Source organism: Phyllobates terribilis, unplaced genomic scaffold (genome assembly GCF_046119375.1).
Source record: "Phyllobates terribilis strain yellow unplaced genomic scaffold, ASM4611937v1 Scaffold_2__4_contigs__length_985480577, whole genome shotgun sequence".
NCBI lineage: Eukaryota > Metazoa > Chordata > Amphibia > Anura > Dendrobatidae > Phyllobates > Phyllobates terribilis.
The window spans coordinates 768481771-768498377 of NW_027362762.1; the positions used below are offsets into that span (position 1 = coordinate 768481771).

Here is a 16607-nt window from a genome sequence, read left to right on the forward strand (position 1 = left end):
TACTCATTATATTTGCACCAATTTTAATGATAAAAGCGTGTTAGTAATGCACATTGTATCACTAACAACGCTATGGGGGCAGTTTACATAGTAGATAGGACATGACAGGTTCCCTTTAAGGACCACAAAGGTCAGAAACGTGTTGCCTTATATATTTATGGTTTCCCGATGAGCCTCATGGAGTACCGCTGTGTAAACTATTGCTGATCTGATCTTTACTGAAATAAATCTCTTTTTTATGGATGAAGCGAGTGCTGGTCTCTTCCTGGAATTTCAGCTGAATGTGCGTCCTTGGCTGCACATTCAGGTGAAATAGGCGCTGGCATCGGCGGGCCTCCCTCATGATCGTTACACCCCTGTCCGTGTACAGTCTCGTTTTTCACCGACTAGTTGCTGGACGCTTTGGACACCTCGGCCCATTTCATACAGGAAAAACATATGATACACAAATGGTAAAAACAGACATAGATGGCGTGCAAACAGATGTAAAATGGATCATTGCACGGATAAAACAGTTCTAATTCATTGCAGGCGCAAAGCAGAGCTTTTTAGATGGCGGTGATAAAGCACAATATTGCACCTCAATTCAGACATTGCTCAATGTCACGTTTTGCATTCACAAATAAGTGTAAGAACCTTCATGTACAGAACACAGAGGTGAGCATTAGGATTCAGTATTATACTGCAGTGGTCACGAGAGCGACATAATGATATATCTGATATAACGGATGAAAAAAGTCACACGCAAGGGCGCATATATATATATATATATATATATATGCACGTCTATATCTATACTGTGATATGTAGGTATATACACTGTGTATATATATAGCTGTGCATTCAGCCAAGATCTGTGCCTGAAGAAAGACAACATATTCGGCTCTGCTACGTCTGTACGTGCGCTGCTGTGAGACAAGAAGCTATGTACTGGGGCTTTAGCTGCGATCCTTTATGTAGTGTCAAGGACTTTGGTTATTTTCCTTAAGCCCACCATTTATTTTCTTTGCGCTTTATATCCCCACTTCTTTAATTAAGTCGCTTTTGCTACAATATTTCCCAGCAGTGAAATGATTAAATTAACCAGGAATTTCCTTTCCTCTGTGATCATTTATAATCCTAAGAAAAGCAGAGAAAGCAGCGAGGATCACCCAGCGTTAGGCTGTGCTGCTGATCCCACGGTTAGAGCATGCTTGTCCTTGAGGTGTGGCTGTGGCTGCCCATTCATTTCCTCAGTACATGGAAGCTGCTCTCTGTGCAGTAAAGTGCCAGCTGAACTCTGCACTGACAGCGACAAGCATGGCGCTGCCACCCCTCACGCTGCAGCCTGTCACCCACATCATCTTTGACATGGACGGCCTCCTGCTCGGTGTGTACAATGCATTCTTCCCTATTTATATTACTGCTGCTGTTCTCTGTGGGAATGACAGTGTTAACACTCCAGCAGTTAACTCGTTCCCTTCCAGGGTGCTCACTGTAGAGAGAGCACTGGTTACTTCACCTCATGCACTGCAGCATCTGCCATTACCAGAGGTGCAATCCTCTGCAGTGGGCGGGTGGAATGCTCTGACTCATCACTTCTGCTAATAGAATGGCTTCCTTCCTATATGGTGGCCCCTGCTGAACATATATGGAAACCCCTTATATGTAGTGTAACTATTGGCCCAGCACCATAGTGCAGAGCGCTCTGCACAATAATCCAGCACTGCTACTTCCACTGAGTGTGGTTCCTCCATTACCGTAATATCTGTTGTACTGGGTAACTCAAATTACCACATTCATTCATCTATGCTGGCAGCTCCATCTCATAGTAATGCCAGTGCTGGCTAGCTGTGCTGCCCCAGGATAAGGATACTTAGGGCTGCATAGGAAAATGGGGTAGAAATGCGCAATATGGATTATTTCATGTACAACTTACTTTATCTTCATATTATTTTAGTTTTGGTTATGTATGTCTTCGGCTGTGTGCCTACAATGAGCTTTCGGTGACATTTGACGCTGCATATTTTTGTTGCATCAGAACACAGCGTCTTACAGTTCCAGCAAAGTGGATGGCTTTATAGCAATCTCCTGCCCACTCTGCTTCTTTTATACTCAGCGTAAACTGACCTGTCAATTTCTCTTACGGGAATGCTGAGTTTTATCTTCAGATTTTTTCCCATAGAATTGCATTAGATGCGGAAAATCCACAGGTAAAACCCACATCAAAAAACGTATGTAATGCGCACATCACTACTGTATCTTTCGGATTATAAGACGCACTTTTCCCCCAAAAAATTTGGGAGGAAAATTGGGGTGGCATATTATAATCTGAATGTAGCTTAACGGGGGTTCTGGGGGTGCCTGCGGTGAAGCACAGTGACAGGAGCCAGGGTCGCTGCTGCAGGAGGCCAGCGGCGGCCGCAGGAGTGGGGCTATGCTGCAAGCCGCACGCTGGCAGGAGTGGGTGTTCCGAGGCCGCGGGCCCTGGGCTGTCAGAACATGTCAGCGGAATCCCCGCACTTCCCTTTTGATTTTCCTGCTCTAGGTTGTGGGAAAATGGCCACCAGAGGCAGCTTAAGATCTCGGCTCCCTAGATCTCTGCTTCAGAGATCTCAATCTACACATGGGCCGCCATCGGCAGCCACTTTCCGGCTGCCTACCACAGGAGAATCAGTAGCAAGTATGGGGACTCCGCTTACCGCCGACATTTCCTGACATCCCAGAACCCGCAGCCTGGCAATGCCTGGACACCCCCTCCTCCCAGCCCAGGACCCTACAGCATTGCCGCACTCCTGCCATCGCAGCCGGCTTCCTGCAACAGCGACCCTGCCTTATATGACATCGCTTCACCGCAGCTGACCCTCCCTGGTAAACTACCGTAAAATTGGACTATAAGACAAATCACTATTTTATTAAAAAAAATGTTTTACTATTTTCCTCCCCAAAATTGTGGGGTGCGTCTTATTGTCCAGTGCTTCTTATAGTCTGCAAAATACGGTATATCAATAACTTTTTGTCAAAGCCAAATACAAGGAAATATCAAAGACAAAGCAAATTTGTTTAAAACACAACACACCAACAAGAGCCAAAAAAATGCAATGCCAAAATACGATAAAAATGCATGTTAAAAAACATAATCCTAAAACACAAGTTACCTAATTTACATAATAGGTGCAGAATAATTGCAGCATCAAAAACTCGCCAAAACCGCATGGTGGGAATGTAGCCTTAGGCAATTAGGTAAATTAGGGTATTGCGTTTAACATGCAATTTTCTTGTGGTTTTTGTCTCGTATTGCTATGTCATGCTTTAACCCCATTCTGACATGGGGTGTATTAATACGTATCTGCGCCCTGGGCCTATTGGACCAGATGTGTATTAATGCGCCCTGGCGATTGCGCCCGCACAGAAGTTGTCGATCTCAGCATTCTTGGAGCAAGGGGAGGTAAGCGTCACTTACTTACCTCCTCTCTGGTGTTCTTCGCTGTCTGTGCGGCGTCCCGGTAGCTGTCATGGTGATCAGACAGCAGGAAGTTACTTTGATCATGTGCATTGAGTGATCAAAGTGACCTGCCTGTGTAGCGCTGACAGGCTGTATAGCATAGAGATGCTACTGCATCTCTATGCTAAACAGGCGATCAGACTGCAAAAAGTGAAAGTCTCATAGTAGGACAAAGTGTAAAAGTAAAAAAAGTATCAGAAAGTGGAAAAAAAATGTTAAAATATTTAAAGAAAAATGAAAAAGGTAATCCCCAAAAAAAGTGTGTGTGTAATATATATATATATATATATATATATATATATACTGTACCTGTAAATAAATATTATGAAAAAAAACAAAATAATAAAAGTACACATATTTGGTATCACCGCGTCCCGAATGACCTGACCTATAAAACTGTCCCACTAGTTAACCCCTTTAGTGAACACGGTAAATAAAAAAAAAAAAAAAAAAAGTAAAAAACAATGCTTTATTTCCATGCCGCCAAACAAAAAATGGAATAAAACGCGATCAAAAATACGAATGTAAAAAAAAAAAATACAATAGTGCCACTGAAAACATCATCTTGTCCGGCAAAAAAAAATCTGAAATGCAGCTCCATCAGCCAAAAAATAAAAAAGTTATAGCTCTCAGAATAAAGCGATACAAAAAAAATATTTTTTTTATAAAATAGTTTTTATTGTTTAAAAGCACCAGAACATAAAAAAAAAACTTTGTAAATGTGGTACCGCTTTAAACGTACCGTACCGAAGAATAAAGCTACCTTATCAATTAAACCACACGCGGAATGGCATAAAAAAAATCCTGAATTGTTGTTTTTTGTTTATTCTGCCTCCCAAAAATCGGAATAGAAAGCAATCAAAAAATGTCGCGTGCCCCGAAAATAGTACCAATAAAAATGTCAACTTGTCCCGCAAAACACAAGTCATCACATGACTTTGTCGGCCGAAATATAGAAAAATTATAGCTCTCAAAATATGGCGATGCAAAAACTAGTCTTATTAAAAAAAAAAAGTTTTTTAGTATGTGACAGCTGTCAATCATAAAAACCCAATATGAATCCAGTATCGCTGTAATCACACCGACCCGAAGAATAAAGTCGTCTAATCACTTTTATACCGCACGAGGAACGGCGTAAAAATAAACTAGGGTTGGGCTAGGGCAAGGTTTGTGCTAGGGTTAGGGTTGTGTTGGGGTTGGGAATTTTTCAAAAGTAAAGAAAAAAAAATGATGACGATATGACGACTAGTGTTGAGCACAAGTGCTCTCTAATTGAGTTAGCATTGGGTATGCACCGAGTATCATGGGTGCTCGAGTGACATGCTCGAGTCTCCGCCCTATATGTTTTGAAGCTGTTATACAGCCAAAAAAAAAAACTCACGGTGATTGCCTGCCATGCACGAGCATTGGGTATGCACCAAGTATCGCGGATGCTCGAGTCCCCGCATGTTTCACGGTTACTAGACCACCAAAAAAAAACATGCTTGGACTCGAGCATCCGCGATACTTGGTGCATAGCCGAGTACCCGTTGCAAACTCAAGTAGCGAGCACTTGCACTCAAGACTAATGACAACTTATTCAATATGATGACCTAATGTTATCAAATTCTGTGTCGTACCTCAGGGTTCAAAATGTTCACTATGCCCCTTGATAAAATCCTTGAGGGGTCTAGTTTCTAAAATGGGGTCACTGGGGGTTTCCACTATTTAGGCACATCAGGGGTTCCCCAAACACAACATGGCGTCCGCTAATTATTCAAGCAAATTTTACATTCAAAAAGTCAAATGGCGCTCCTTCCTTCCGAACCCTGCCGTGCACCCAAACAGTGGTTTTCCTCCTCCTATGGGGTATCTGCATGCTCAGGGAAATTTGCACAACAAATTTTGGGGTCCATTTTTTCCTGTTGCCCCTGCGAAAATAAAACAATTTGGGTATAAAGTAACATTTTTGTGAAAAAAGTTAAATGTTCATTTTTTCTTCCACATTCCAAAAATTCCTGTGAAGCACCTGCATTCATATTGAATAAGTTGTCATTAGTCTTGAGCGCAAGTGCTCGCTACTTGAGTTTGCATCTAGTACTCGGGTATGCACCAAGTATCGCTGGTGCTCAAGTGACATGCTCGAGTTCCCGCCCCGCATGTTTCATAGTTATTAGACAACGAAAAAAAAACATGTGGGGGATCGCTCGTGCATGTCAGACAATCCCCGCGAGGTTTTTTTGGGTGTATAACAGCTGCAAAACATTTGGGGTGGAGACTCGAGCATGTCACTCGAGCACCCAGTGCTAACTCAAGTAGCGAGCACTTGGGCTCAACATTAGTCGCCATATCAAAGTCATTTTTTTGTCTTTACTTCTGAAAAAACGACAACCCTAAACCTAGCACAACCCTAACCCTAAAGTTTATTTTTTACGCCGTCCCTCATGCGGTATAAGTGATTAGATGACTTTATTCTTTGGGTCGGTGCAATTACAGTGATACCAGATACAGATCGGGTTTTTATGATTGACATCTGTTACACACTAAAAGACTAGTTTTTGCATCGCCATATTTTGAGAGCTATAATTTTTCCATATTTCAGCCGACAGTCATGTGACGGCTTGTTTTTTGCGGGACAAGTTGACGTTTTTATTGGTACCATTTCCAGGCACGTGACATTTTTTGATAGCTTTGTATTCTGATTTTTAGAAGGCAGAATAAACAAAAACCAACAATTCAGGAATTGTTGTTTTTTTTTTTATGCTGTTCTGCATGTGGTAAAATTGATAAGGCAGCTTTATTCTTCGGGTCAGTAAGTTTACAGCGGTACTGCATTTTTTTTTTATATTTTGTCGCGTTTACATAATAAAAACTATTTTATAGAAAAAAGAATTGTTTTTGCATCACTTTATTCTGAGAGCTATAACTTTTTTTTACCAGTACGTTCGTCATAAAGGCACGACAGGAGTTAAGTCCTCTGTTCCTCTAGGGACAGGAAACACATGAGAGGTTAAAAGCCCCCCCCATCACACCCTCAGTGTTTTTCCTGTCCCTAGCAGGACAGGACGCTATGGGAGGTTTCCGAAGATAAAGAGTTACCTGAGAGCCAGGAGGATTGGGGGGGGGGTCTCAGAACTCTCCCCTTCCTTCGGTCCAGAGACCCCTTTGCGGGGTCCCTCAGCCAGAAGACCGCCGCTGTATCCCCCGGACAGGGGGCTCTGAGCGTTGCGCTGTACCACCGGCTGAAGGGCCGGCATGCGCTCCACGGAGGAGCGCGGTGTATGGCTTCCGGCGGGAGGCGGAGTCATCCTGGACCATCCGCTTTGGGCGTGCGTTCCAGGGTGGAACGCACTCCGTACGCTGTGCGAGACTAACGGCCGGGAGGCGGAGTCCGAAGAGCGGACATCCGCTTTGGCCAGCGTGCGTTCCAGGGTGGAACGCACGCCGCTTCTCTTTCTAGTGACGAGAGGGGCTTCGATGCACAGGTGCCCGGAGCCCGTGATGAACCTCCAGGGCATTAAGAATGCTTATCGCTGGGGCATGGCTACCACCTGGATCAGGTAAGACCCTATTAAAGGGTGCACCTCAGCCACACACACACTGACACCATGGAAGTTAATCCTTCACGGTCAGAAGCCCCCTCAGAGTCCCTGGGCAGTGTGAGTACAGGCTTAAAGCACTTCTCTGGATAGATCAGAGTATTCTAGGGCAGGGTTTTATAGTAAATCTCCGGTGTCCTTTTATATGTTTTTATGGATTAGGAGAGGGGAACCCAGAGGTCTGGATCTTCTTCCAAACAGTCAAGACGATGTGTAGACTGCAACACAAAGCTTCAGGACTCATATAAAAAGCGGCTGTGTAAAAAATGTATAGCCGAGGTCCTAAAGGAAGAAAAAACTTCTTTTTTGATGAATATAAGATCTATGATACGTGAGGAGGTCCAGAGTACAGTCTCGAGCCTCATGCCTTCCCTTACACAACCGTCACCCCAAATAGTTCAACCCTCTCCTCGCCCGAAAAGACCTAGGTGGGAGATGGAAGAGGTGTCTGAGGAAGGAGAATATTCAGATTCCACATCAGAGCGCAGTCTAGAAGAGGATGAGGACCGCTTCTCTCAGTTACCCTCACAAGAGAGAAAGAAATATATCTTCTCTACAGAACATACGGACGAACTGTTAAAGTCCGTCAGGCATACTATGAACTTGGAGGACACTCAGGTCTCCCATTCCAGGCAAGATGAAATGTTCGCAGGTCTGAGAAATCGGAGAAATAGAGTGTTCCCTGTAAATGAGCATTTAAAATCAATGATTATGGAGGAATGGGAAGAAGTGGAGAAAAGACTCATTGTGCCAAGAGACTTTAAATCCCGTCTTCCTTTCAATCCGGAGGATATCAAACTTTGGGAGGAAATCCCTAAAGTAGATGTTCCAATAGCAAAAGTGGCTAAGAAAACATCAATCCCCTTTGAGGACTCGTCTTGCCTCAAGGACGCAATGGATAGGAAGGCTGAGAGTATGCTCAAGAGGAGTTGGGAAGCCTCAGCAGTAGTGTTGAGCATTCCGATACTGAAATATCGGTTATCGGCCGATATTCGCGGTATCGGAATTCCGATACTTAATTCCGATACTTTTACAATATCGAATACTGGAATCGGAAGTTCCCATAATGCCTGCGCTCTGCAGTGTCTCTGAAGGATGACAAGCTGGATGGCAGTGCTCAGCTGAGATCCAGCCTGTCATCAGAATGCTATCCCAGCGTGGGAGAATTCTCCTGATTGTTTAAAAGCCGGCGCGCGGTAAAAAGCCGCCGGCGTTTAAACAATCACACAGCCCCATACTGCTTCCCCGCAGCCTCCCACCCCGATCCTCCGCTCCCCTCGCCACCTCCCATCCCGATCGTAAGTTAGGACAGCACCAAGGAGCGGGGAGCGAAGAACCCGGGCGGGGAAGCCGGCAGTAAAAAGACTTCACCGCCGGCTTTCCCGTTCTGTGCTGCGCTTTCCCGCCGGTTATTTCAAATGAACAGCTGAGGTATTAGGTGATGCCGATCAGCTGTTCATTTGAAGTCGCCGCGGTGCCCTCAGAGGGTTCATGTGAGTTCATGCTTGACTGCATGAACTGAAATGAAATTTCCCACGGTCGCACAGGTCAGCCACACCTCCCAGACCGGTCATGATTGGTGTGTGTGGGTGTCTGTGCGGGTGTGCGCGGTGTGTGCGGTGTCTGTGCGATGTCTGCGAGTGTGTGCGGTGTCTGTGCGATGTCTGCGCGATGTCTGGGGGTGTGTGCGTGCAGGCAGACATAGGCCGATGTGACACTACTACTCCCATCGGCCTATGTCTGTCCCCCGTCCACTCGTGCCAGCAGGATCAGCTCGATGGGAGCAGTAGTTCCCATCAGCCTGATCCTGCTATTTAAATTGCCCTACTGTGTCCCCAATAAATGTTAAATACATGTCATTGGTGGCCAGTGGTTACCTACAATAAATTAGTTCATACATTACCTGTCCCCGCCGATCGCCACCTAAAATAAAGTAAAAAATAAAAAACTACACCTATACTCACCTAGACACCTAATTCCCCGAAGCCATCGATCTCGTGTAATAAAATATAACATAATAAACCACAACCTTATCCTTACCCCTCAGTAGTAGTCCACGAGTGTCCCACGATGATCTCCAGTTCAGAGCAGCCACATAGAATGTGACCGCTCTGAACCGCTGCCGCCGCTAGAATGATGGGGCCGTAAAGCAGCCCCGTCATTGCATAAGCGGGTTCGCCGGAGTTCAGGCAGCGCTGCTCCAGTCAGCTCCTTTACGGCCCTGCTGTATCGTGAGAAATTCCCACGGTACAGCAGTGCCGTAAAGGAGGTCTCCGGAGCTGCGCTGCCTGAATGCACTCCGGTGACCTCAGTCAGTGGCTCCCGCTGCCGGGAGCGGACGTGTTCCCGGCAGTGTGAGCTTACAGCAGCCATGCACAGCTGTCACCATCTCCAGATGTGACAGCTGTGCATGGGAGATCAGCGCAGGAACGTGGACAGGTAACTATTTTTTTTTAGTAAACTAAGTATTAAATAAAATGGTGTGTTTTATTTCAAATAAATTATTTTTTTCTGGGTGTAGTGTGTGTTTTCTTTTTAACACTTTGTAGGTTAGTAATGGGGGTGTCTTATAGACGCCCATCATTACTAACCTGGGCTTCATGGCAGCTGGCGCTGACATGAACCCCAGCCCCATTACCCCCTGCCACCGCACCAGGGCAGCGTGGAAGAGCGAGGCTAAGTGCCAGAATTGGCGCATCCTATGGATGCGCCATTTCTGGGGCGGCTGACGGCTGGTGTTTCTAGCCTGGGAGGGGGCCAATATTCATGGCACCCTTCCTGGGCTATTAATATCAGCCCCCAGCTGTCTGCCTAGCCTTTGCTAGCTATTAAATTAGGGGGAACCCCACGTCATTTTTTTTGGGGGTGTCCCCCATTTTAATAGCTAGTAAAGGCTAAGTATTCTGCTGGGGGCTGATATTAGTAGTCTGGGAAGCTCCGTGGGTATTACCCCCTTCCCAGGCTTCAAACCTCTGCCCCAGCTGTCTGCTTAACCTCCGCTAGAGACTAAAATTAAGGGGAACCCCACGCCAATTTTTTTTTAAATAAATCCTTTATTTTAACACTAAATGACAAGTACAGTAAGCAACACTGTCACTGTACTTCATATATATGTGACTGACATGTTTCTATCTATCTAATCTATGTGTGAAGCTCTATTCTGTCTGTTATAAATTGTCGGGTACCGCTGCTGAATTGGAGGCCGGCTTTTTTAAAGAGACGGTGCATGAAAACACTAATATTTTTTTTAATAAATCCTTTGCACTAAATGACAAGTACATTAAGCAACACTGTCACTGTACTTCATATATATGTGACTGACATGTTTCTATCTATCTATGTGTGAAGCTCTATTCTTTCTGTTGTAAATTGTCGGGTACCGGTGTATGCGCTGATGAATTGCCGGCTTTTCGCATAATACATTCTACATTATTCTTAGTTGTTTTACTTCATGTAGAATTAACCTACAAGGAAAGAAAGGGTTTATTTTCATTCCGATATTTGTGTCCCATTGACTTGCATTGGTTTCCGGTATCGGAATCGGCGATATCCGATACTTTTTGAGTATCGGTCTGATCCAATCGATACGATATTTCCTGATATCGGAAGGTATCGCTCAACACTACTCAGCAGCCATAATTAAATCAAATATCGCTGCCACTTCAGTGGCAAGATCCATGTGCCATTGGTTGGACGAGCTGTCAGATCAAATTAGGTCAGACTCCCCTGTAGAGATGCTATCAGACTCTCTTCCCAACGCAATTCATGGCTGATGCCTCGGCCGAATCGGTCAGATTCGCAGCTAGATGTAGCGTATTATCTAATACAGCTAGACGGGCAATATGGCTAAAGAAGTGGTCGGGGGATAGCCACTCAAAGAATAAATTGTGCTCAATTCCCTTTTCAGGTGCTCGGGTTTTTGGTCCAGCGTTGGACGAGATCCTAGAAAGAGCATCCGACAAGAAAAAAGGATTTCCCGAAGATAGGGTTAAAAGATACCGACCCTTTCGTGGACCCCGTCGATCCCCTAAACGTGATTACAGGGGTAAGGGTAAGACGGGGAGATGGTCTTACAGGAAGGGAGGAAAGGACAGAGCAGATCAGGTCGCCTCTGGGGCCCCAGCTAGACCATGACGCCATTGGAGTAGGGGGCAGGTCACTCGTCCTTGCTCCCCCGTAGATCTCAAAAGTCTATGGCAGGATATATTAGTCCTTCAATCCCTACACGTGGTAAAAATGGTCCCCCCTTCAGAGCAGGGTTTAGGCCATTATTCCTCCCTCTTCTCGGTGTTAAAACCCTCGGGCAAACGCCGTACGGTTATAAACCTCAAGCCCTTAAACCAGTGGGTGGAATACAAAAGGTTCAAAATGGAAACTATAAAAACCAGCATTCCATTGATAGAGAAGGGATCGGTAATGTGCACCCTAGACCTCAAGGATGCATATTACCTTGTTCCAATTCACCCAAGTCACCAGAAATACCTAAGGTTCGCTCTAGAACAGGAGGGCACAGTACACCACTTTCAATTTACTTGCCTACCCTTCGGTCAATCCTCAGCCCCTCGAATATTCACAAAGGTTATGACAGAAGTAGCGGCCTTCTTAAGAACACAGGGGATTATAATCATCCCTTACCTGGACGATATATTGTTGGTGGCAGAGTCAGTCTCTTCTTCTCAGTCATCAAGAGCATACGATCGAAACCCTGGAATATTTGGGATGGAACATCAATTGGGAAAAATCAAGCCTCCATCCAAGTACTACAAAAGTATTTCTGGGGGTACTCTTAAATTCCAGTCTTCAGAAGTCCTCCTTGCCCCAGGAGAAAAGAGAAAAAATAAAACCGGAAATTTGCAACTTCGAGAAACGGAAGACCACTTCAATCAGATACGCCATGCGGATCTTAGGACTGATGACCTCATGCATTCCAAGCGTGAAATGGGCACAGGCCCGTTCAAGGCCGGAGGTGTTTCATCAAATCATTCAACGATGGGGCACCCCGTTCATAGACCTGTTTGCAATAAGAAAAAACAGAAAGCTGCAGCGCTTTTTTTCCTTGGACCCAGCCGACAGCCCAGAAGGAATAGATGCCCTTTCTCAATCGTGGGGGACAAGACTGGTGTACGCCTTTCCTCCAGTCCTTCTCATCTCAAGAGTACTAAGGAAAATCCAACAGGAGAGGGGAGCTCTTATTCTGATAGCGCCCTACTGGCCCAAAAAGAGCTGGTTTCCTCTGCTATACCGGATGGCGGTGGATCTCCCATTCAGACTCCCAGCCAGGAGAGATCTTCTATTGCAGGGTCCCTTGATACATCCGAACATCCAATTCCTCCAGTTGACAGCATGGAACCTGAGAGGCAGATCCTAGCCTCTAAGGGTCTTTCCCATCGGGTAATTATGACTCTACAAGCCTGTAGGAAACCAGTAACATCAGCCATCTATGCTAGGATTTGGAAACAGTTCTGTTGCTTTGCAGGTCAGTCTGAGAGAAATTCGTCTCACCCCAATATTCCAACGATATTGGATTTCCTCCAAGAGGGATTTGATAAGGGTCTGAGGCCAAATACGTTAAAAAGTTCATATCTCGGCCCTAAGTGCTTTTTTGGACTACTCCTTAATAGACCACCCATGGATATCAAGGGTCATAAAAACAACTTCTCGTTTAAAACCCACGATAAGGAGTCTAGTACCGCCGTGGGATCTGAACCTTGTGTTGAGGGCTTTATGTAAGTCTCCCTTTGAACCCCTAGAAGAAACATCAGTAGACCTGCTTTCTATGAAATCAGCCTTTCTTGTCGCAGTTACTACAGCGAAACGGGTAGGCGAGATCCAGGCCCTCTCAGTTCTGGACCCATACCTTAAGATTCTGGAAGACAGATTGGTTCTTAAACTGGATCACTCCTTTCTCCCTAAGGTGGTGTCCAGTTCGAACCTGAATCAAGAGATAATACTGCCGTCTTTCTGCCAGTCCCCCAAAAATGAAAAGGAAAAATCCTTCCATACCTTGGACGTCAGGAGGGCAATTGTTCGGTATATAGAAATCACAGCCCCCTGGAGGAGAGACTCAAACCTTTTTCTGCAATTTTCGGGTGTGAATAAGGGCAAGAAAGCTTCTAAGCCGACTCTAGCAAGGTGGTTGACAAGGACTATCGCCCTCGCATATGAATCTGAGGGGAAGGATCCACCAATTTCCCTTAAAGCTCATTCTACTCGGGCGATCTCCGCTTCTTGGGCAGAGAAAGCTGGAGCGTCAGTGGGCCAAATTTGCCAGGCAGCAACCTGGTCCAATATATCCACATTTTGTAAACATTATAAATTGGATGTATTGTCCAGTCAACAATGAGCCTATGGCCGTAAAGTCCTTCAGGCAGTAGTCCCGCATTAAATTTCCATTTCTTTGATTTGGTATGTCTCCTGTCGTGCCGTTATGATGGACGTACTGGTAAAATAGGAATTATTCCTACCGTTATTTACGTTTCCAGGAGTCCATGATAACGGCACCATATTTCCCGCCCCGCTCTTGACACTAATGTGAATGTAACACTGGTATATGTATATAATAAAATAGAGTTGCATCCATCCTGGTTTGGTGATTAGTACTAACACTGAGGGTGTGATGGGGGGGGGGGCTTTTAACCTCTCATGTGTTTCCTGTCCCTAGAGGTACAGAGGACTTAACTCCTGTCGTGCCGTTATGATGGACTCCTGGAAACGTAATTAACGGTAGGAATAATTCCTAGTTTTTTTAGGCCGTTGGCGCTGTATGGTGGCTTGCTTTTTGCGGGACAAGATAACATTTTCAGCGGTACCATTTTTATTTACATTCGTCTTTTTGATCGCGTTTTATTCCATCTTTTGTTAAGGCAGTATGATGATAAAACATCGTTTTGTTTCTTTTTTTCTTTTTATTTTTTTACAGTGTTCACTAAAGGGGTTAATTAGCAGGACCGTTTAATAGGTCAGGTCGTTCTGGATGCGATGATACTAAATATGTGCACTTTTATTGGTTTATTTTTTATTTTTTCAAAAGATTATTTATTTATGGGTACTATTTATATTATATTTACTAGCTGTACTACCCGGCTTCGCCCGGGTTAATAACTGCTGTTAGCAAAATAGAATGTGTTTAACAAAAATTTATTCTCCACACAAAAACCACAAAACAAATAGATAGAAATGTAATTATTAAAAGGCAAGAACTAAGCTAATAAAAGCATTTCTCAACATATATTTCAACACCAGAGAGATTCCACACAGATTTAACTAAATTGGCCAAGTAATGTGAAGTAATCTTCTACTCCTTATTCGAGAGTCTTTTGTTAAACGACATTCTTAGTTCTTCCTGCAGGTGCAAACACAAACAGATTTTTGGCTGTTCCAACTCTTGAACAGGCCACATAAAGTTGACCATGAGAAAAGCATGGAGATTGTAAATCGATTCCAACTACTTTCAAGGACTGTCCCTGAGCCTTGTTGATGGACATAGCAAATGCCAGTCGAACAGGAAACTGGAGGCGTTTAAAATCACAAGGCAAATCAGATGGAATGAGAGGAATTGTTGGAATGAAAACATCTTCTCCAGTGGCACATCCTGTCAAAATGGATGCCTCAATTACATGTGGAAACAGGTTCTTAATCAAGAGTCTTGTTCCATTACACAGCTTTGGTGGATCCAAATTTCTCAATAGCAGAATAGGTGTTCCAGGTTTTAGAAAGAGGTTGTGAGGAGGAAGTCCTTGTGGCTCCAAGGAATTGAGGAACTCGGTTGGATAAAATAATGCTTGAGCAGGGTCTATTACTGTATCCACTTACTTGTAGGTTGTGCACACACCTGGAAGGAGATTTAGAATTTGAAGATTGATCTCGTTGACACTGTCATTTTTGGGAGCTAGAATAGCCCTTTCACACAGTCAGCCAGAATTTTTGAAGTGGAGTTGAATGTTTGGAAAAACCTTTGCTTTCAACTCCTCAATGGAAGTCACAATGCAAGAAAAGTTGCTTGGGAAGGTGATCTGTCCAGTGGTTGAGTTTACTGGTTACTTGCCATCTCCAATAGTCAACAGCTGGCTCAAACAGTCCAGCAGAAACATCGCCTGTCATGTAGACCCTCATGTTTGTGTTCAGTGACATTTTCTTTACTTTCCTCCAAAGGTACGATGCTTTGAGACAGGCATTCAGTACAGGGGTTGATCTTGGAATAACAGGTAGTGTTTGGCGTTAGTCACCTGCCAAAACAACAACTACTCCTCCCATGATATATTTGTTGCTACGCAGGTCATGCAGCAGTCTGTCCACTTCTTCCAGATCCCTTTTTTGTGACATGGTGCATTCATCCCAAATGATGGCACTGCATTTTTGAAGCAATTTGGCCAGTCCTGATCCCTTGGCAATATTACACATGGGGCTGTCAGTATGAGACAGGTTAAGCGGTAGCTTGAATGTCGAATGTGCTGTCCTGCCACCTTTTAAAAGTGTAGCTGAAATTCCAGAAGATGCCACTGCAAGTGCAATCTTTTTTTGTTGTCGAAATTTTGCCAGGAGCAAGTTGATTACAAATGTCTTTCCTGTTCCACCTGGAGCATGAAGGAAGACAATCCCACCTTTGTTGGTTTCACTGAAACTTAAAATGTAGTTATAGGCGTCCCTTTGATCTAGTACCAATATTGGCTCGTTCTGAGACACAAATGCTGTCAGTTCATCAATATTGTAGTTTGTTTCTAGGAAAATCTCCCTACACATTTGGATGCCTTCAGGATTTCTTATTGGAGCAGGCAAACCAAGCAACTGAAAGGCTTTTCCTGACATTGCTATGCACTGATCTTCAAGGAGCATTAAAGTTTCATTGAACATTTCCTCAGTGAAATTGATTAGTTGCTGAGGATTTTCCCTTCTAATCTGCATGAGGATGTCCTCACTGAGATCAGTTTTGTACTTTGTCCAAATCTCAAGAGGATTTGAAATGCTACAAGTTGTTAGAATAATAGCAAAGAGGTGTCTTAATCGCTTTGGGGTTTGTGTGGCTGCTGCTTCACTGAGGGTCATGTCCCAGAGTCCATTTTCCAAAAGTCCTTTTCTTTGGCAAGCTTCCCTGAATGTTTCACACACATGGCCTCTGACGGTCTTCAGGTCAGAAAAGGATGTAGGGCCTTTGACAACATGAAGTAACATGCGCAGGTAGAAGCACTCTGCATTTGACGGATGAACAGTGTAGACACGACCAAGAGTATCCGTTGCTTTCACTCTTGGATAGCCTTCAATATCAAGCCCCCGTTTCCTCCGTTCCAGTGTTTTTCTGGAGGCATTCCAAGTGTGGTACTTTGGTAAATCACAGTAGAGAATTGTTTTTGCAAAAGGGTCTTGTTGACACAGCTCAAAAAATGCCAAGAGGGTGGTCTTAGGTGGTGTTAGGAGCTGCTGCTGCAAGTTTGTTGGGTTAAAGTAAATTCTCTGTCCATTTTCCAAGTGCACACTCAGATGCACAACTGGTGGGTAGCGCTCATGAATGGAGAATCCTAGTATTCTCTAAACAGCTTCATTGCTGCTTA

The 16607-nt window shown here is 44.4% G+C and overlaps 1 protein-coding gene across 1 annotated transcript in view; it reads left to right on the forward strand.

Annotated features, from left to right (window-relative positions):
- The first annotated feature begins 1181 nt into the window (after positions 1 to 1181).
- PUDP (pseudouridine 5'-phosphatase) overlaps positions 1182 to 16607 on the forward strand; it is a 505744-nt gene continuing 490318 nt past the window's right edge. Inside the window, exon 1 of the mRNA XM_073670728.1 lies at positions 1182 to 1369. Coding sequence (XP_073526829.1) covers positions 1240 to 1369 — 130 coding nt within the window. The 5' untranslated portion in view covers positions 1182 to 1239. The remainder of the gene's footprint in view (positions 1370 to 16607) is intronic.